We start from the raw sequence: 22,757 nt of genomic DNA on the forward strand, positions 1-22,757 counted from the left end.
CACACCACCAGGTTCAGGAACAATTATTCCCTCCAACCATCAGGATTCTGAACTAGCATGGATAACTTCAGTCACCTCAACGCTAAACTGATTCCAAAGCCTACAGAATCACTTTCAAGTACTCTACATCTCATGTTCTCAATATTTTATATACAGTATATATATCTGCACAGTTTGTTTTTTTTGTACGTTGTTTCTTTGTCAATCTTTGTTTATGTCTAGTTTTTCCATAAATTCTATTTGTTTTTCTTTATTTTCCTGTAAATGCCTGCAAGAAAATGAATCTCAAGGTAGTATATGGTGACATATACAGACTTTGATAATACACTTAATTTTGAAATTTACTTCGATTAGCTTTCCAAATTACTTCCTGTAGCTGCACATTAGTTTCTTTTAGCAGCCATGGGCCAGGTCACCCTAATCCCTCTGCACCTCACCCACCATCTCCCACCATCTCAAGTATCTGATTTTACTTCCAACTAAAATGGACAATTTCATATATTATCTATTATGTTCCACTTGCCAGCTCTTCGTTCATTCACTTACCTATCCACATTTGCACATTACCTTGTTGCCTCCTTATGTCTTCTTCACAAGGGCTAGTACTGTGAGCAGTTTTGGGCCCTTTATCTAAAAAAGAACATGTTGTCACGGGAGATGGTTCAGAGGAGGTTCATGTGAATGATCCCAGGGATGAAAGTATTAACATATGAGGAACGTTTGATAGCTCTGGGCCTGAACTCACTGAGGTTTAGAAGAATGGTGGGGGGGTGGGGGGTCTCATTGAAGCCATAAGACATAGGAGCAGAATTAGGCCACTCGGCCCATCGAGTCTGCTCTGCCATTCCATCATGGTTGATTTCCTTCCTGTCAACCCCATGCTCCTGCCTTCTCTCCATAACCTTTGACACCCTGACTAATCAAGAACCGATCAGCCTCTGCTTTAAATGCACCCAATGACTTGGCCTCCACAGCATACACATCCCACACCTACAAGCCTACTCAATAATGAAAGGATAGTAGGTGTAGGAGGTCTAGGCTGTGCAGGCCAAATCACTGGGTACACTTAAACTGGAGGTTGATAGGTTCTTAATTGGAATGGATGTGCAGAGGATGTTTCCAATAGTGGGAGAGTCTAGGATCAGAGGACACAGCCTCAGATTAAAGTGGCATCCATTTAGAATGGAGATGAGGAGGAATTTCTTTAACCAGAAGGTGGTGAATCTGTGAAATTCATTGCCACATACGGCTGTGGAAGCCAAGTCATTGGGTATATTTAAAGCAGGACTTGAATACAACCAATGTAAGAGTGTTCGTAAAGATGTCTAGTGTTATGGAGAGAAGGTTGGAGAATGGGGTTGAGAGGGAAAATAAATCAGCCATGACCGAAAGGTGTATGAGACTCAATGGGGGCCAATGTCCTAATTCGGCTCCTTTGTCTCCTGGCCTAACTTATTGAATTCCTTGTTATCTGTAGCAGAGGGTAGAACATCAGAAAACAGAGACTTTATAGAAAGAGCTGGTGCCTCAGGAAGGTGGGACCCATCACTAAGGACCCTCGCCATCTGGGACATGCCATCTTCTTGTTACTCTCACTGGGGAGGAGACAAAGGAGCCTGAAAACCACACACAAAGATACAAAAACAGCTTCTTCCCCTCCGCCATCAGATTTCTAAATGGTCCATGAACTCGGGAACTCTACCTTGTTAATTCTTTTTTTGCACTATTTAATCATTTGTGCAAGATCTAGTAATGTTATATCTTTGCACGGTACTACTGCCACAGAACAATAAACCTCATGTCATCGAAGTCAATGATAAGAAGCCAGATCCTACGGCTGTTCTTCAGACTGAAGGGTGGCGTACAGTTGAGCTCCCCAGGAGTCAATCCAAGAACCTCTCTGTACAGGGCCTGTCAGCGGCGAGAGAGCTCTACAAACTAAATACAAGTACAGAAGGGATAAGCGGAGCGGCCATTGTCAGGAGTAGGCCAGTGACGAGAGTAGAAGCGACAGGCTTTGCCTCAAAAGAGGCCTCAGATTGGAAGAGGCCTCGGCTCTGTGTAAAGCGACTGCTAATGTTTCCCTTTTGGGTTTTTTTCCCCTCTCTTATTGTACCATTTAAATGGCTGTGGTGTGCTCTTCGTGCCGGATGTTGGAGAACTGGGAGACACAGTCTCCCAGGGAACTCCATCTGCGTGAAGTGCATCGGGCTGCAGCTCTTTGAAGACCGTGTTAGGGATCTGGAGCAGCAGCTGGATGATCTTCAGCTTGTATGGGAGAGCGAGGATATAATTGATCAAAGTTACAGGGAAGCAGTCACCCCAAAGTTGCAGGAGGTGAGTAACTAGGTGACTGTCAGGAGGAATGGATATGAAATAGGCAGTTAGAGCAGAGCACCCCTGTGGCCATTCCCCTCAAAAACAAGTATACCACTTTGGATACTGTACTTTTCTGGGGGATGACCTCCCTGGAGAATGACATGGCGACTGGGTTACAGGCACTGAGCATGGGTTGGTGGTGCAGAAGGGAAAGAGAGAGAAGAGGGGAGTGGTAGTGATAGGGGACTCAATAGTGAGGGGAGCAGACAGGAGATTCTGTGGATGTCAACGGGACACCCAAATGGTATGTTGCCTCCCAGGTGCCAGGGTCAGGGATGTCTCAGATCGTTTCCACTGCATTTTGGAAGGGGAGGGAGAGCAGCCAGATGTCTTGGTGCATATTGGTACCAATGACATAGGAAGGAAAAGCAATGAGGTCCTGAAAAGAGAATTTAGAGAGCTAGGTCGAAAGCTGAGAAGCAGGACCTCCAGGGTAGTAATTTCTGGACTGCTGCCTGTGCCATGCGCCAGTGAGGGTAAAAACAGGATGATTTGGCAGATAAACACGTGGCTGAGAAGTTGGTGCAGGGGGCAGGGGTTCAGATTCTTGGATCATTGGGATCTCTTCTGGGGGAGGTATGACCTGTTCAAAAGTGATGGGTTGCACCTGAACCTGACAGAAACCAATATTCCCGTGGACAGGTTTGTTAGAGCTGTTGGGAAGGATTTAAACTAATTTGGCAAGGGGGGGCGGGAACCAGAGTGAAAGGAGTCAGGATAGGACGGATGGTAAAAAAGTAAAGATAGCGTACAGTCAGGAAGGGCAGGCAGGTGATATAAGAAATAAGGCGGATGATCTTGTTGCACTATTACAGATTGTCAGGTATGATGTTGTGCCCATCACTGAATCATGGCTGAAGGATTGTTGTACTTGGGAAAGGTTACACGTAATTTCGGAGGGATAGGAAGGTAGGCAGAGGGAGTGGTGTGGAGGCAGGTTCAATTGTAGCATTAGGGAGCTGGATAAGCTTCTGAAGAGATGGAATTTGCAGAGTTGTAGGGAAGTGTTGACTTTCACACGGTAGAGACTCAGTGGCTATCTTCAGTGAGCATCCTGATAATTGATGTCTACGATGTAACTCACTCAATGAGTGACTCCTATTTTCTTTCTGTTTATGACTGAACTGGAGGAGACTTTGATTTACCAAGAGTAGCAGGTCACTCTGCAATACCCCATTCATACTGCACAAAATGACTACACAAAAGAAGCTACAGTTCCACGCCCACACATTTACCTCGGGCGATGGAAGCTCCTTTGGGACTTTCCCATCGATCATGGCCGTAACCAGCATATCGCCGAGAATTCCCTTCAAATGCCGGGCCATGACCGTCTGCTGCTCTTTGCCACAGTGGTTCTCCAGGGAGAGGATGACTGGGTACGGAGAGACCTGCGGAAGGAACAATTAAGGGGATAGGAGGTTCACTCACTGTTGCACTGTCCTGGTGAAGAGAGACCATTTAGCAAAGGAGCGTGCAACCCTACAGACACAGTAAACCTTCAGTTTCTCGCTGAGGCATTACCATGTGGCAGTAAGAAACCCACTGAGAATCGCCTCCTTCTCTCTTCCCCGACAACTATCAACACATTCAGTGGGCAAATTAAAGGTGTAAATGTTGGGATATCTGCACTGGACTAGATGGATCCATGTACGATAGAAACATAGAAATCTACAGCACATTACAGGCCCTTCAGCCCATAATGTTGTGCCGACCATTTAACCTACTCTAGAAGCTGCTAGAATTTCCCTACCACATAGCCCTCTAATTTTCCAAGTTCCGTGTACCTATATCAATTAGGCATCCGTTAGTCCCATGAGACCATGGATTTCTGCCTTGGAAGGTTTCCAGGGCACAGGCCTAGGCAAGGTTGCATGGAAGACCAGCAGTTGCCCATGCTGCAAGTTTCCCCCTCCATGCCACCGATGTTCCAAGGGAAGGGCACTAGGGCCGATACAGCTTGGCACTGGCGTCATTGCAGACCAATGTGTGGTTAAGTGCCTTGATCAAGGACACAACACACTGCCTCAGCTAAGGCTCCAACTAGCAACCTTCAGATCACTAGACAAATGCCTTAATCACTTGACCACCTATCTAAGAGTCTCTTAAAAGATCCTATTTAATCGCCTGACCACCGTCGCCGGCAGCCCATTCCACACACTCACCACTCTCTGTGTAAAAAACTTACCCCTGACATCTCCTCTGTACCTACTTCCAAGCACCTTAAAGCTGTGCCCTTTCGTGTTAGCCACTTCAGCCCTGGGAAAAAGCCTCTGACTATCCACATGATCAATGCCTCTCATCATCTTATACACCTCTATCAGGTCACCTCTCATCCTCCGTCTCTCCAAGGAGAAAAGGCCGCGTTCACTCAACTTATCCTCGTAAGGCATGCTCCCCAATCCAGGCAACATCCTTGTAAATCTCCTCTGCACCCTTTCTATGGTTTCCACATCCTTCCTGTAGTGAGGTGACCAGAACTGAGCACAGTACTCCAAGTAGGGTCTAACTAAGGTCTTGTATAGCTGTAACATTACCTCTCGACTCTTGAACTCAATCCCATGGTTGATGAATGCCAACACACCATACACCTTCTTAACAACACTGTCAACTGACACAGCAGCTTTGAGTGTCCTATGGACACAGACCCCAAGATCCCTCTGATCCTCCACACTGTCAAGAGTCTTACCATTAATACTATATTCTGCCATCATACTTGACCTACCAAAATGAACCACCTCACACTTATCTGGGTTGAACTCCATCTGCCACTTCTCAGCCCAGTTCTGCATCCTATCGATGTCCCGCTGTAACCTCTGACAACCCTCAGACTATCCACAAACCCCCGGTTTTTGTGGCATCAGCAAACTTACTAACCCACTCTTCTGCTTCCTCATCCAGGTCATTTATAAAAATCACAAAGAGGAGGGGTCCCAGAACAGATTCCTGAGGCACACCACTGATCACCGACCTCCATGCAGAATATGACCCACCTACAACCACCCCTTGCCTTCCGTGGGCAAGCCAATTCTCGATACACAAAGCAAGATCTCCTTGGATCCCATGCCTGATTACTTCCTGAAGGTGCCTTGCATGGGGAACCTTATCAAATGCCTTATTGAAATCCACTTACACTACATCCACTGCTCTACCTTCATCAATGTGTTTTGTTATATCCTCAAAGAATTCAATCAGGCTCGTAAGGCACGACCTATCCTTGACAAAGCCATGCTGACTATCTCTAATCAGACTATGTCTCTCCAAATGTTCATAAATCCTGCCTCTCAGGATCTTCTCCAACAACTTACCAACCACTGAAGTAAGACTCACTGATCTATAATTTCCTGGGCTATCCCTACTCCCTTTCTTGAATAAGGGAACAACATCTGCAACCCTCCAATCCTACAGAACCTCTCCCGTCCCCATTGATGATGCAAAGATCATTGCCAGAGGCTCAGCAATCTCCTCCCTCACCTCCCATTGTAGTCCATGGTACATCTCATCCGATCTAGGTGACATCCAACTTAATGCTTTTCAAAAGTTCCAGCACATTCTCTTTCCTAGTGTCTATAAACTCTAGCATTTCAGTCTGCTGTAAGTCATCCCCACAGTTGCCAAGGTCCTTTTCCATGGTGAAGACTGAAGCAAAGTATTCATTAAGTACCTCTGCTATCTCCTCCGGTTCCATACACACTTTTCCACTGTCACACTTGATTGGTCCTATTCTCTCATGTCTTATCCTCTTGCTCTTCAGATACTTTTAGAATGCCTTGGAAATTTCCTTAATCCTGCTCGCCAAGACCTTCTCATGGCCCCTAATTTCATTCTTGAGCTCCTTCCTGGCAACCTTGTAATTTTCTAGAGTTCTAACAGTACGTAGTTTCTTGAACCTTTCATAAGCTTTTCTTTTCTTCTTAACTAGATTTTCTACATCCTTTGTACATCATGGTTCTTTTACACGACCATCCTTTCCTTGCCTCAATGGAACGTACCTATGCAGAACGCCATGCAAATATTCCCTGAGCATTTGCCATAATTCTGCCATGCATTTCCCTGAGAACATCTGCTCCCAATTTATGTCCTCAGTTCCTGCCTAATGGCATCATATTTCCCCCTACCCCAATTAAATGTTTTCCCAAATTGTCTGTTCCTATCCCTCTCCAATGCTATGGTAAAGGAGATAGAATTATGATCACCACCTCCAAAATGCTCTCCCACCAAGAGATCTGACACCTGACCAGGTTCATTTCCCAATACCAGATCAAGTACAGCCTCTCCTCTAGTTGGCTTATCTACATATTGCTTCGGGAAACCTTCCTGAACACATCTAACAAACACCACCCCATCTAAACCCCTTTCTCTAAGGAGATGCCAGTCAATATTAGAAAAGTTAAAATCACCCATCACAACCACCCTATTATTATTGCACTGTTATTGCCCACTTCCTGTTCCTAAGTTCCACCCACAGAGGCTCCATAGACAATCCCTCCATGACTTCCTCCTTTTCTACAGCCGTGACACTATTTCTGATCAACAGTGCCATGCCCCCACCTCTTTTGTTTCCCTCCCTGTCCTTTCTGAAACATCTAAAGCCTGGCACTCTAAGTAACCATTCCTGCCCCTGAGTATGATCCACAGTAAAGGTATGAAGTGTGTATGTAGGATTAGAAGTGGACTGTTAGGATTAGAAATGCTCTCTCTCTCTCAAACACACGTACACACACACACACACACACACACACACACACACACACACAGAGTAAGGATCCATTTGCTCAGAGAACAAGTGCTTTGCTCTAACACTGGATGCAGTCTCTGTCGACTGACCCCCCCAAGTCACAAGGATTACGAGGGATGGCCTGAAGAGTGCTCTTTGTTCTCCTTACCGTGAAGGCGTAGTCCCGGATGGTTGTGATGACGTCCTTGAAGAGGATTTTTGAGGTGAGGGTGTATCCGTGGTAGATGATTGGCTCTCCATTTGGCCCCTCCCAGCAGTCCAACTCCACACAGCGACAGCCCCTCAGAAGAGCTCTGGAAAGCAGAGAATGTCCATACATTACACACACCAAATTCATGTAGCCACCTCTTTCAATAATGGAGGCTTTGTGCCAGCCAGGAATGGTGTGATACATTGCTCCAAATGACCTTTCCCTTTGGTGACATCCGCCTCCATATCATGTCATCACCCTCCTGATCTGTTTCCAACAATGTTCAACCACTCACCCATTCCTCGGTCACATCACATCCTTAACCCAGCATCTTCACACCGCTTCCCACTCAGGTCCTCCCAAACCCCACTCAGATCCTCCCATCTCCCACATCTGCCTGTGCACCAAGTTCCCCCACCCCCTTTCCGTTGCCATGCTCCCTGAAGGCTCTCTCAACTTCAACACAATGACACCCTCCACTCCTTCCCAGTCGTCACAATACCCTGTGATATTTTCACAGCTCCTGATCCTGTTCCATTGCATTTTCACCTTTGCAACAGGCCTCTGTCCTCAGTAAAATCCTTGTCTTTTGCCCAGGGAGTGCCCTCACCTGCAGTTCTGATCACTGTCTGATCTTGGTGGACCATACTTTGCACCTTTTTGTCCTCACAAGAATCAGCTTACAAAGGTAAGCATCCTCCACTCTACTGAAATGGCCATTAGCAAGGTCACAAATGGCATATGGCCCAGCTGGCTGAGGTAAGTTCTACCTTTCACTGCTGTCTGCAGCGTGTGCCAACCACCAAACCCACCTACATTAACCTTCAGTTCACACACCGCCACTGCAGCCAGCCTCTAAACACACGCCTCTTTGGCATGTGGGACACCCACATGTTCACAGGGAGAACAAGCAAACTCCAGTCAGGTCACCAGAGCTTTGAGACAGCAGTGCCAAGCTCCGTATCACTCTATCAACTGATTTAATCACACTTGCTTCATGGTGCAGAAGGGAAAATGAGAGAAGAAGGGAGCAGTAGTGATAGGGGCCTCAATAGTGAGGGGAACAGACAGGGGATTCTGTGGATGTAAATAGGACACCCAGATGGTATGTTGCCAGGGTCAGGGATGTCTCAGATCACATTCATGGCATTTTGGAGGGGGAGGGAGAGCAGCCAGATGTCTTGGTACATATTGGTACCAATGACATAGGAAGGAAAAGCAAAGAGGTCCTGAAAAGAGAATTTAGAGAGCTGGGTCGAAAGCTGAGAAGCAGGACCTCCAGGGTAGTAATTTCTGGATTGCTGCCTGTGCCACGCACTAGTGAGGGTAGAAATTGGATGATTTGGCAGATAAATGTGTGTCTGAGAAGTTGGTGCAGGGGGCAGGGCTTCAGGTTCTTGGATCACTGGGATCTCTCCTGGGGGAGGTATGACCTGTTCAAAAGTGACGGGTTGCACCTGAACCCAAGAGGGACCAATATTCTCACAGGCAGGTTTGTTAGAGCTGTTGGGGAGGGTTTAAACTAATTTGATGGGAGGTGGGAACCAGAGTGAAGGGACTCAGGATAGGATGGATGCTAAAAAAGTAAAGTTAGTGTGCAGTCAGACGGTCAGGAAGAGCAGGCAGGTGATGGGACATAGTTGCAGCCAACAGGTTGAGTATCAAAACATTAGGGATGCAAAATCAAAAAGGGTAGTAAATACATTACTCAAGGTGGTGTATCTAAATGCATGGAGAATAAGAAATAAGGTGGATGATCTTGTTGCACTATTACAGATTGCCAGGTATGATGTTGTGGCCATCACTGAATCGTGGCTGAAGGATGGTTGTTGTTGGGAACTGAATGTCCAAGGTTACACATTGTATAGGAAGGTAGGCAGAGGGGATGGTCTGGCTCTACTGGTAAAGAATGGCATCAAATCAGAAGAAAGATGTGACATAGGATCAGAAGATGTTGAATCCCTGTGGGTTGAGTTAAGAAACTGCAAGGGTAAAAGGACATTGATGGCAGTTATATACAGGGAGCTGGGAGGTGGACCATAAGTTACAACAGGAAGTAGAAAAGGTGAGTCAAAAGGGTAATGTTATGGTGGTAATGGGAGATTTTAAGATGCAGGTCGATTGGGAAAATCAGGGTGATAATGGATCTCAAGAGAGTGAGTTTGTTGAATGCCTGAGAGGTAGCTTTTTAGGGCAGTTTGTTGTGAGCCTACTAGGGGATCAACTATACTGGATTGGGTGTTATGTAATGAACCTGAGGCAATTAGGGAGCTTAACGTAAAAGAACCCTTAGGAACCCTTAAGTGTGTCCAGGATGGATTCCTGTCACAGTATGTGGACAGGCCAACCAGGGGGAATGCCATACTAGATCTAGTACTTGGTAATGAACCGGGTCAGGTCACAGATCTCTCAGTGGGTGAGCATCTGGGGGACAGTGACCACCGCTCCCTGGCCTTTATAATTATCATGGAAAAGGATAGAATCAAAGAGGACAGGAACATCTTTAATTGGGGAAAGGCAAATTATGAGGCTATAAGGCTAGAACTTGCAGGTGTGAATTGGGATGATGTTTTTGTGGGGAAATATACTATGGACATGTGGTCGATGTTTAGAGATCTCTTGCGGGATGTAAGGGATAAATTTGTCCCGCTGAGGAAGATAAAGAATGGTAGAGTGAAGGAACCATGGGTGACAAGTGAGGTGGAAAATCTAGTCAGGTGGAAGAAGGCAGCATACATGAGGTTTAGGAAGCAAGGATCAGATGGGTCTATTGAGGAATATAGGGAAGCAAGAAAGGAGCTTAAGAAGGGGCTGAGAAGAGCAAGAAGGGGGCATGAGAAGGCCTTGGCGAGTAGGGTAAAGGAAAACCTCAAGGCATTCTTCAATTATGTGAAGAAAAAAAGGATGACAGGAGTGAAGGTAGGACCGATTAGAGATAAAGGTGGGAAGATGTGCCTGGAGGCTGTGGAAGTGAGCGAGATCCTCCATGAATACTTCTCTTCCGTATTCACCAATGAGAGGGAACTTGATGATGGTGAGGACAATATGAGTGAGGTTGATGTTCTGGAGCATGTTGATATTAAGGGAGAGAAGGTGTTGGAGTTGTTAAAATACATTAGGACGGGTAAGTCCCCAGGGCCTGACAGAATATTCCCCAGGCTGCTCCACGAGGCAAGAGAAGAGATTGCTGAGCCTCTGGCTAGGATCTTTATGTCCTCGTTGTCCACGGGAATGGTACCGGAGGATTGGAGGGAGGCGAATGTTGTTCCCTTGTTCAAAAAAGGTAGTAGGGATAGTCCGGGTAATTATAGACCAGTGAGCCTTACGTCTGTGGTGGGAAAGCTGTTGGAAAAGATTCTTAGAGATAGGATCTCTGGGCATTTAGAGAATCATGGTCTGATCAGGGACAGTCAGCATGGCTTTGTGAAGGGCAGATCGTGTCTAACAAGCCTGATAGAGTTCTTTGAGGAGGTGACCAGGCATATAGATGAGGGTAGTGCAGTGGATGTGATCTATATGGATTTTAGTAAGGCATTTGACAAGGTTCCACACGGTAGGCTTATTCAGAAAGTTAGAAGGCATGGGATCTTAGGAAGTTTGGCCAGGTGGATTCAGATTTGGCTTGCCTGCAGAAGGCAGAGGGTGGTGGTGGAGGGAGTACATTCGGATTGGAGGGTTGTGACGAGTGGTGTCCCACAAGGATCTGTTCTGGGACCTCTACTTTTCGTGATTTTTATTAACGACCTGGATGTGGGGGTAGAAGGGTGGGTTGGCAAGTTTGCAGACGACACAAAGGTTGGTGGTATTGTAGATAGTGTAGAGGATTGTCAAAGATTGCAGAGAGACATTGATAGGATGCAGAAGTGGGCTGAGAAGTGGCAGATGGAGTTCAACCCGGAGAAGTGTGAGGTGGTACACTTTGGAAGGACAAACTCCAAGGCAGAGTACAAAGTAAATGGCAGGATACTTGGTAGTGTGGAGGAGCAGAGGGATCTCGGGGTACATGTCCACAGATCCCTGAAAGTTGCATCACAGGTGGATAGGGTAGTTAAGAAAGCTTATGGGGTGTTAGCTTTCATAAGTCGAGGGATAGAGTTTAAGAGTCGCGATGTAATGATGGAGCTCTATAAAACTCTGGTTAGGCCACACTTGGAGTACTGTGTCCATTTCTGGTCACCTCACTATAGGAAGGATGTGGAAGCATTGGAAAGGGTACAGAGGAGATTTACCAGGATGCTGCCTGGTTTAGAAAGTATGCATTATGATCAGAGATTAAGGGAGCTAGGGCTTTACTCTTTGGAGAGAAGGAGGATGAGAGGAGACATGATAGAGGTGTACAAGATAATAAGAGGAATAGATAGAGTGGATAGCCAGCGCCTCTTCCCCAGGGCACCACTGCTCAATACAAGAGGACTTGGCTTTAAGGGAAGTGGTGGGAAGTTCAAGGGGGATATTAGAGGAAGGTTTTTTACTCAGAGAGTGGTGGGTGCGTAGAATGCACTGCCTGAGTCAGTGGCGGAGGCAGATACACTAGTGAAGTTTAAGAGACTACTAGACAGGTATATGGAGGAATCTAAGGTGGGGGCTTATATGGGAGGCAGGGTTTGAGGGTCGGCACAACGTTGTGGGCCGCAGGGCCTGTACTGTGCTGTTCTATTCTATGTTCTATGTTCTATGTTCTAACCAGTGATCACAATATGATTGTGTTCAACTTGAAATTTGATAGAGAGAAAGTAAAGTCTGGCGTAGCAGCATTTCAGTGGAATAAGGGAAATTACCGTGGTCTGAGAGAGGAGTTGGCCAAAGTAAATTGGAAGGAGCTGCTGGCAGAGATGTCAGCAGAGCAGCAATAGCGTGTGTTTCTAGGTAAAATGAGGAAGGTGCAGGACGTGTGTTCCAAAAATGAAGAAATACTCAAATGGTAAAATAGTACAACCGTGGCTGACAAGGGAAGTGAAAGCTATTGTAAAAGCAAAAGAAAGGGCATACAAAGCAAAAAATAGTGGAATTTACTTTGTTGGATATCCGACAAGGCCCCTGGACTTTTTGGTTGGCGTAAATTAATCATGGAATACATTCCATTGTACCTTTTGACTTGTATGGTACACTCAAAAACAAATAGTTTTCATAAAACATGGCAACCTTTTCTTCAGTACGTAGATGTAAACCTGTCTGCTACACTAATAAGGGCTTTTGTATAGGATGTTGTGGTGATGTCTATATTTTGATGGAAGTGTTCTGATACCTGATACCTGTGAGGGGAAGAAATGTAAATGGAAGGGTATCTGGAAATTGAAAGTTTTGTCATACTGAGCAAAAAAAAAATGTTTTTTAAATTAGTGGGAAGATAGCGGATTGGGAAGTTTTTAAAAACCAACAGAGAGCAACTAAAAATATCATTAGAAGGGAAGAGATGAAATATGAAAGCAAGCTAGCAAACAATATCAAAGTGGATAGTAGAAGTTTTTTTCAAGTATGTTAAAAATAAAAGAGAAGTGACAGTGTATATAGAACCGCTAGAAGATGAGGCAGGAGAAATAATAATGGGGGACAAGGAGATGGCTTATGAACTAAATGAGTATTTAGTATGTGGAAGACACTAGCAGTATTCCTGATGTTGTAGTGTGTGAAGGAAGAGAAGTGGGTACAGTTACTATTACAAGGGAGAAGGTGCTCAAAAAGCTGAAAGACCTAAAGGTACACAAGTCACCCGGACCAGATGAACCGAGGGTGCTGAAAGAGGTAGTGTTAGAGATTGTGGTGGCATTAGAAATGATCTCTCAAAAATCATTGGACTCTGGCATGGTGCCAGAGGACTGGAAAATTGCAAATGTTACTCCACTCTTTAAGAAAGGAGGAAGGCAGCAGAAAGGAAATTGTAGACCAGTTAGCCTGACCTCAGTGTTTGGGAAGACCTTGGAATCAATTGTGGAGGATGAGGTGATGGAGTACTTGGTGACACAGGACAAGATTGTACAAAGTCAGTATGGTTTCCTTCAGGGAAAATCCTGTCTGACAAACCTGTTGGGATTCTTTGAGGAGATTACAAGTAGGATAGATAAAGGGGATGTAGTGAATGTTTATATTTGGACTTTCAGAAAGCCTTTGACAAGGTACCACACATGAGGCTGCTTACCAAGTTAAGAGCCCATGGTTATACAGGAAAGTTACTAAGATGGTTAGAGCATTGGCTGATTGGTAGAAGGCAGCAAGTGGGAATAAAAGGATCCTTTTCTGGTTGGTTGCCAGTGACTAGCGGTGTTCCACAGGCGTCGGTGTTGGGACCGATTCTTTTTATGTTGTATCTAAATGATTTATGGAATAGATGGCTTTGTTGCCAAGTTTGCAGATGATATGAAGACTGGTGGAAGGGCAGGTAGTGTTGAGGAAACAGGTAGGATGCAGAAGGATTTAGACAGATTAGGAGAACGGGCAAGAAAGTGGCAAATGAAATACAATGTTGGAAAATGCATGGTCATGCACTTTGGTAGTAGAAATAAATATGCAGACTATTATCTAAACGGGGAGAAAATCCAGGAATCTGAGATGCAGAGGGACTTGGGAGTCCTTGTGCAGAACACTCTGAAGGTTAACTTGTAGGCTGAGTCGGTGGTGAGGAAAGCAATTGCCACATTATTTTCAAGAGGTCTAGAATACAAGAGCAAGGATGAGATGCTGAGGCTTTATAAGGCACTGGTGAAATCTCACCTTGAGTATTGTGAACAGTTTTGGGCCACTAATCTTAGAAAAGATGTTCTGGCATTGGAGAGGGTCCAGAGGAGGTTCATGAGGATGATTCCAGGAATGACAAGGCGATCATATGAGGAATGTCTGATGGCTCTGGGTCTGTGCTCACAGGAATTCAGAAGGATGAAGCGGGATCTTATTGAAACCTTTCGAATGTTGAAAGGCCTAGACAGAGTAGATGTGGAAAGGATGCTTCCCATGTTGGGGAAGCCTAAGACAAGAGGGCACAGCCTCAGGATGGAGGGTGCCCTTTCAAAACAGAGATGCGAAAAAATGTCTTTAGCCAAAGGGTGGTGAATTTGTGGAACTTGTTGGCACGTATAACTGTGGAGGCCAGGTCGTTGGGTGTATTTAAAGCAGAGGTAGATAGGTTCTTGATTGGACATGGCATTAAAGGTTATGGGGAGAAGACCGGGAACTGGGGTTGAGGAGGAGAAAAAGAAGGATCGGCCATGATCGAATGGCTGAGCAGACTCGAATAGCCAGATGGCCTAATTCTGCTCCTGTATCTTATGGTCTTATGGACTTGTGATATGGATCGGCTGCTCATACAACCATCCACCACCTGCTCCCATGGCTTCACATGACCCTGATCGGGGGGCTAAGCTGGTGCTGCACCTTGCCCAAGGGTGACCTGCAGGCTAGCGGAGGGAAGAAGCGCCTTACACCCTCTTTGGTAGAGACGTATCTCCACCTGCCACCCTTTTCCCATAGCAGGGGTATCAAAAAACAAGAGGGTGTTATTTTAAGGTGAGAGGAAGGAGCTTTGGAGGGGATCTCAGGATTTTTTTTAACACAGAGCCATAATACAGTACATGGAACAGCTGTCGGGAAGGTGGCAGAAGTAGATATGATAATGATGCTTCTAGTGAGACATATAGGCAGATACAGAACTGGGCATGGAATGGAGGATAGCATGGCCAGCACAAACTTTGTGACTGAAGGGATTGTTCCTGTTCTGTGTTCTATAATGTTCCACAGATCTGCAAATACTGGTCAGAGGGAGATTGTGTATTTAGGTAAGATTAAAAGAGACTCTATACACAATTGGAAAAAATACCCAGAAATTGCATTCGCACCTTTTACAAATGGATAAAGTATACAAAAATGTGTGGAAAAATGACTTCTTCCAGAGGGTAGAGAATCTCTGGAATCCTCTGCCCCAGAGGGTGGGGGAGAACAGATTTGAGGCAGAGGTAGATACAGATTTGAAAGATCAAGGAATTGATGGGGAACAGGCGGAGTAGAGTCCAGGGCAGCATAATCACATTGACTGGTAGGGCAGGCGTGGTCCATTCCTGCTCTTACGTCCTTGTGCTTGTCCCTCTGCAGGTCTTGCCCAATGGGAATTTGCACCCAGTACTCCCTGTTGCCCTGGTACAGCTGTCACAGGATTTCATACACATGATTGTGTTGTCAGTGACCACGACGCTTACCAATTACTTGCATATAGTAATGGCATCAAAAGTCAGGTACACTGTCTCAATTTCTCATGGTCACTGACACAAGATGTTCACTTCAAAGAACAGAATAAAAATCTCAGAGGCAATTTCTTTACTGGAGAATAGTGATAGTGTGGAACTCACTCACCTAAAGTGTAATCAAGGTGAATTGTAAAGATGTATTCAAGGGATGCTGCATAAATCCACGAGAGAGGAAGGAATCAAATGCACTTGATGGAGAATAACAGGTGCTCTTGTGTAATATACACACAGGTGTGGACCAGTTGTGACCAATGTCCTGTTTCAGTGCAGGAAACGTTATGTACTTCGTGGTTACCTGATGTATGCCTCAGTACTGCTTGGTCCTCCCAGCTGGTCCTCCATCAGGTAGGTGTTATGGGAGGTTGAGATGAAGTAGTGGCTGAGAGGCTGGCTCATGTCCTGGTAGACTCGGTCATGGTCAGGGTTAAAAATGTTCCCCTCAGGAGACAGCAGGTACATCATGAAGCCATCTTGGGTCAAGTCCTGGTTTATCTGGCCTGCAGGTAAGAAACAGTTCCTGTGTTAGTACTATCAAGGCAAACGCTGCAGGGTCGTGTATCAGTAGTGCTGCACCCGTGTGTATTAGCAATCCAATTCTCAAGGACACTGGGCTTCTGCCAGAACTCTCCAAGCACTGACAGTGAATGAAGAGAGTGCCCCCTGAGCACTGCGTAACCTGTTCCCAGGTTTGGAAGCCCAACTGCCCTGTGGTTCTGCAATATAGGATGACGGATTTAAGATTTGGAAGCATGAAGAATCTTCACACTAGGACCTCCATGACCCAGCTTTATCACAACCGCAGAGAAGATCATACGGCAACAATTCACCCTATGACCAACTTTCTACCTTATGACCATAAGACATAGGAGCAGAATTGGGCCATTTGGCCCCTCGAGTCTGCTCTGCCATTCTATCATGGCTGATTTATTTTCCCTCTTAATGTCATTCTCCTGTCTTCTCTCCATAACCTTTGATGCCCTTACCAATTAAGTGCCTATCAACCCCTGTTTGGCCTCCACAGCTGTCTGTGGCAAAGAATTCCGCAGATTCACCACCCTCTGACTAAAGAAATACCTCCTCATCTCTGTTCTAAATGGATGCTCCTCTATTCTGAGACTGTGCCCTCTGGTCCTAGACTCCCCCACCATAGGAAACATCCACTTCACGTCCACTCTGACGAGGCCTTTCAATATTTGGTAGACTTCAACCCTTTACACTGATACTCCTTACCTCCCTTCTCTGTGACTCATCCTCAATAAGAGGCAAGTTAGAGCACTCTGACTTTAACCCCTTCCTTATCACACAACTCAGACCGAGGGAACACTCTCCAGTACCCACTCCAGGCTCAATCCTCCCATTATCAAAAACCAGTTCTCGGAACTGGGAATCTCTTACAGTTCTTCCTCACAATTAATGGGAAATAATTATTAAGGCAGCTTAAAGGGAAGGACCAATTAGCAATAAGCCTCTCAACAGTTGTCACCACCTCATAGCCCCCCCAGAAAAGACAAGTTAACATTTGAAACAAATTGAGTATACGGTGGCCCTCAGCATTTGCCATACCATTATCATAAACTCTGTATTTCTGTATGATGTTCAAACAGTTCTCCTTTGTAACTGTCTCCTTCTGTTCTTTCAAGAAGAGTTCCAGCCCATCAATGCTCAGCCTTTCCTCCTTGCCTGAGAAATGTTGAAAGATCTGCTCCAGCTCTGGCCGTTGCATCAGCAGCTTGCAGAACTCCTCGATCTCATGCTCCTCCAGTTTGCTTGTCTTTGACTTGTCACATTTCTGAAAGGAGGTTTGCCCAGGTTCAAAGTGAGATATTGTCATCTCTACAGAGAAGGTGATGGGATCATCAGGAATTATTAACACGTAAAGATAAGAAACAGCTCGGTCACAGTTTGGTTAAATGAATCAGAGGCTGCCCTCCCTGATTCTGAGTGGACTTCTACCACCTTGTCCGTTCTTCACGGAGGCAGCGTTGGTGGGTGTGTTGAGAAGGCAATGAGAATAGCAAAGATTGTGCCACACAGGTGCACGTGGGCGACTTAGCGCACAGCATACCACAAATCGTCAGAAAGCAATGACATGCTGTCACCGCATTAACAAGATAATATTAAAAGCTATTATTTAAAAAGATATTATTAAAAGCTTTTATCTATTCTTTCCCAGGGCACCCAGCATCACTTACCTCTGCTGCTGCCAAATTAAATAGCTTGCTGGGTTATGAGTCAACACATTGCAGTCACAATTCGACCAGGCCAGCTAAGGATGGGAGATCTTCTTCGCTTAAGAACATGCATGATTCAAGTGGCAGTTCAAGCAGTTTATACATTTATTAATTATATTTAATCTAATTGTTTCTGTTGCGGCAGGATTTGAACCGCAAGTCCAGAAACTGGACTGATCTGTTCCTGTAATTTTAAGAGTCAACCGCTCAAGATTTTTTTTTATTTTTAAAGTGTTTGCACCTCATATCCCACTGACAAAGACGTGTGCTGTGATCACTGGCCTGAGTGGATGCATCACCACCTTGTATCTGACACACATGTGAACACCACAGCATTTCCGATGTATTGGTAGAAATCAGCAGCGAAAGCTGCGTTGTTCATTTGCTGTTAAACAAGGAGCTAGTCACACAAACGTAGGAACGAGTTTCAAGGGGTTCATGTGGGTGATGCCTTCACATTACAGTTCTATGCACTGTCTTTCTGTATGTGGGCAGCACAGGGGAAGATAGTTACACCCCATCCTTCAGTGCACCCCTCCCCCACAGATTCCCTCCCTTCCTTCCCCTCTCCTGGCAGCTTCAACGTGCTCACTGGGGCATTCAAAGTAAAATAAAAACAGAAAACCGTGGAATCACTCAGCGAGCTGGGGCAGAATCTGTGGAGAGTAGAGTTTATTCAGGGTGGACGGCACTTTTGTCTATTCTCAGTGACGCTGCTGCTTCACAGCTCCGGCAGGCCGCATTTGATCCCGCCATAAAGCACTGTACAGTATGTGAGGTTTCCCTGTAACCGCTTCAGTTTCCTCCCATGTACCAAAGATCTCTTGGTTGGTAGGTTAACTGCCCACTGTAGATATCCCCAGGTGTGTAGAATCCAGGAGGGGGGAGTTAATGTATTTCACTTCGAATGCCCCAGGTCAGCCACACTGGGCAAGTCGAGGCCACTAGGAGGTGGTAGTGGACGCAGAGGGGAGGGTATCTGTGGGAGAGTGACCATATACAGTATCTTATGGTCTAATAAAAGGGTATTAGTGTAATTGGGAGCCTGGCGGTTGGCACAGACTTGCTGGACCAAAGGGCCTGTTTCTGAGTTCTATGGCCATCCACGTCGGATGTGAATGGCCAGCATCTTCTATTTTTATTTCCATTTCTAGGATCTGCAGCTTTTTGTGCATTTTAATCAATCTGATCTGTGCTCAGGTGAACAGCACAGGCAGTAAATGTGTAGCACGTGTTACAGTGCTCACGGAGAACACCCTGCCAGTAAGGAATGCCCCATATCATGATTATTGCAGTGACCGCCTATCCCAATGGTGTCCCACCGAAACACAACACCCGGTCAACCGAAAGTGCATGAAATCCAGTTTCTAGGCTTGTATCTCTCGGGCTGCAGCGGAGACTAAACTACCAGAACAGAAAGTGCTAATATATTCTTACAATGGACTGAAGCTCAAAGGGACATGAACTTCTTGCTTTGACCAACATAAAGAGATTAAAATTAAATACTCATAAAATTTGCTGATAAATCCATCCACAGTCAGTACCAGTAATCTCCCACTATTAAAAAGCATTAAACAGTTTAACATCATTGCCTGGTTGTCAGGTACATTTAAAGGGACCTGGCCACAGGATGTCCTGTTTTAAATGAAATACATTCTGTATTAGCTAAACAGAGGCTAAAAACCTTCAGCCAATTTGCCTCCAACTCCCAACTAACTCTCTATATTCACTTATCCCTGACAACCAAGAAGGAAAATGAAACCAATAAATAGACACTGGCAATTTAACAAAGTGTTCCCTCGTTCAATTCGTTAACAGTAGGGGACTTTGAAGACCGGGCCCAGCCATAACCCTCTGCTGGAAGTAATGGAGCAAGGTAGTCTTAATCATATGTCTGTAAAGTGGAAACCAAGGGGGATCCTTGTTCAGTCAAATTGCAAGGTGGACATCACACTGAGTTTCTGGATGTATAATAGTATTAGTAATGATTCTGCCTGACCTGCTGAAGGTCAGAGGGTCCTATACAGTAAATATTCCGGCCCTTTGGTCCAACTGGTCCATGGCAACCAAGGTGCTTCCTGAGCTAGTCCTATCTGACTGCATTTGGCCAATATCCCTCAAAACTTTCCTATCCATGAACTTGCTTAAATGTCTTTTAACTCACCTTAAACCTGTGCCCTCTAATCTTAGACTCCCCTACCCTGGAAAAAGTCTGTGACTACTCGCCTCATCAACGCCCTTCAGGATTTTATAAACCTCCATATGGTCACTCCTCAGCCTCCTGAACCGCAGGAAAAATTGTCCCGGCCTACCTAGCCTCTTATGAAGCTCTCCAGTCCCAGCAACATCCTTGTGAATCTCTTCTAACCCTTCTCAAGCTTAATCACAAACAGGAGAAAATCTGCAGAAGCTGGAAATCCGAGCAACACACACAAAGTGCTGGAGGAACTCAGCAGGGCAGGCAGCGTCTATGGAAAAAAGCACCATCGACGTTTCGGGCCAAGACCCTTCAGCAGGACTCAAATAGACCAACCCTGAATGAGTCCTGATGAAGGGTCTCAGCCCGAAATGTTGACTGTACTCTTTCTCCATTGATGCTGCCTGGCCTGCTGAGTTCCTCCATAAGTTTGTGTGTGTTGCTCAAGCTCAATCACATCCTTTCTAGAGTATGATAACCAGAACTGCACCAGCTCCGTTGTGGTGCAACCTTTAAGGACTACTTTTTGAGGTCAAAACTGTGAGGAAATGTGGGGAATGTTTTGGTGTCACCTCTTCTATCTGATGTTTCCCATTTCCAGTCCAATGATCATAGGGCCACGTCTCTTTTCCCAGGATTTCTTCTGGCATTCCAGCCTCCTCATTTTGAGGGGAACCTGCTGAAATCTCCTGGGGTTAAGGTGTCTGGGATCCCAGTCAGGGTTGGTGACAAACAATGTGATGGAGGAACACAGTGGGTCATGCAGCATCTGTGGGAGGGAAACACCTGAAGTCTCTTGTACCTTCATTGTCAATGTGAGGTTGGTTGGACAGATGACCATACAACATCCTGTCTACACTGCAGGAGAGCTGCTGCAGACCCTCTAAACAAGGTTCAGTTTGAGGCTTCAGTGCTGTTAACAGCTCCATCTTCTGTGACGGAACATCTGATTCAGACCAAAATGACTGAAAATCACACCAGAAACAATTTTTTGAGAGACACACCATAATTAACATCATTTGGGGGTTTCTGGTCAGTGTCAAGAAGTCCATTCTTATTAGTAACAGGAGTCAGTTAACAGACAAGTGTGCCAAAAATGATTAGGACCAACTTTACCTGATTTCTTTCTGCACAATGTCATTTCTGTACATTTCTGATTGCATGACATTCTGACGTGGGAGGGTGACCAGCCAGATGTCGTGGTGCACATCGGTACCAATGACATAGCAAGGAAGAGTGAGGAGGTCCTGGAGAGTGAGTATAGAGAGCTTGGTAGGAAGTTGAAAAGCAGGACATCGAGGGTGGTAATCTCAGGATTGCTACCTGTGCTACATACCAGTGAGGGTAGGAATAGGATGCTCTGGAGGATGAACAAGTGGCTGAGGAACTGGTGTAGGGGGTAGGGTTTCAGATTTCAGGATAATTGGGACCTCTTCTGGGGCAGGTGGGACCTGTACAAGAGAGACGGGTTACACTTGAACTACAGGGGGACCAATATCCTTTCAGGGAGATTTGTTAATGCTATTGGGGAGGCTTTAAACTAGATTTGCAGGGGGACGGGAACCAGAGTGCCAGAGCTGACAGAGTGGCTGGGGTGAAAATAAATGATGTTAAAAGTTCAAGCAAATCCGCTAATAGAAAGGTTGTGAGTGGTGGTAAAAATCTTCTGAGGTGTATATATTTCAATGCTAGGAGTATTGCGGGGAAGGTGGATGAGTTGAGGGCGTGGATTGACACGTGGAATTATGATGTTGTAGCAATTAGTGAAACTTGGCTACAGGAGGGGCAGGACTGGCAGCTTAATATTCCAGGGTTCCGATGTTTCAGATGTGATCGAGGCAGAGGAATGAAAGGTGGGGGAGTGGCATTGCTTGTTAGGGAAAATATTACAGCAGTGCTCAGGCAGGACAGATTAGAGGGCTTGTCTACTGAGTCCTTATGGGTGGAGCTGAGAAACAGGAATGGTATGGCCACATTAGTGGGATTGTATTACAGACCACCCAATAGTCAACGAGAATTGGAAGAGCAAATCTGCAGAGAGATAGCAGGCAACTGCAGGAAACATAAAGTTGTGGTGGTAGGGGATTTTAATTTTCCATATATTGATTGGGACTCCCATATTGTTAGGGGTCTAGATGGTTTAGAGTTTGTAAAATGTGTTCAGGAAAGTTTTCTAAATCAATATATAGAGGGACCAACTAGAGGGGATGCAATATTGGATCTCCTGTTAGGAAACGAGTTAGAACAAGTGACAGAAGTCTGTGTAGGGGAGCACTTTGGTTCCAGTGATCATAACACCATTAGTTTCAACTTGATCATGGACAAGGATAGATCTGGTCCTAGGGTTGAGGTTCTTAACTGGAAGAAGGCCAAATTTGAAGAAATGAGAAAGGATCTAAAAAGCGTGGATTGGGACAGGTTGTTCTCTGGCAAGGATGTGATCGGTAGGTGGGAAGCCTTCAAAGGAGAAATTTTGAGAGTGCAGAATTTGTATGTTCCTGTCAGGATTAAAGGCAAAGTGAATAGGAATAAGAACCCTTGGTTCTCAAGGGATATTGTAACTCTGATAAAGAAGAAGAAGGAGTTGTATGACATGTATAGGAAGCAGGGAGTAAATAAGGTGCTTGAGGAGTATAAGAAGTGCAAGAAAATACTTAAGAAAGAAATCAGGAGGGCTAAAAGAAGACATGAGGTTGCCTTGGCAGTCAAAGTGAAGGATAATCCAAAGAGCTTTTACAGGTATATTAAGAGCAAAAGGATTGTAAGGGATAAAATTGGTCCTCTTGAAGATCAG

The 22,757-nt window shown here is 45.4% G+C and overlaps 1 protein-coding gene across 2 annotated transcripts in view; it reads right to left on the reverse strand.

The window, feature by feature from the left end:
- Positions 1–22,757, reverse strand: part of LOC140191604 (1-phosphatidylinositol 4,5-bisphosphate phosphodiesterase delta-3-like) — a 73,919-nt gene that overhangs the window by 18,811 nt on the left and 32,351 nt on the right. The window contains exons 5-8 of one of the 2 annotated variants that reach the window (XM_072249146.1): positions 17,099–17,324; positions 15,831–16,032; positions 7,263–7,407; positions 3,615–3,767 (exon numbers count right to left, since the gene is read on the reverse strand). In XM_072249146.1, coding sequence (XP_072105247.1) covers positions 3,615–3,767; positions 7,263–7,407; positions 15,831–16,032; positions 17,099–17,324 — 726 coding nt within the window. The remainder of the gene's footprint in view (positions 1–3,614; positions 3,768–7,262; positions 7,408–15,830; positions 16,033–17,098; positions 17,325–22,757) is intronic. The other variant, XM_072249147.1, reaches the window with a different exon arrangement.

Source organism: Mobula birostris, chromosome X, assembly GCF_030028105.1.
Source record: "Mobula birostris isolate sMobBir1 chromosome X, sMobBir1.hap1, whole genome shotgun sequence".
Classification (NCBI taxonomy): Eukaryota; Metazoa; Chordata; class Chondrichthyes; order Myliobatiformes; family Myliobatidae; genus Mobula; species Mobula birostris.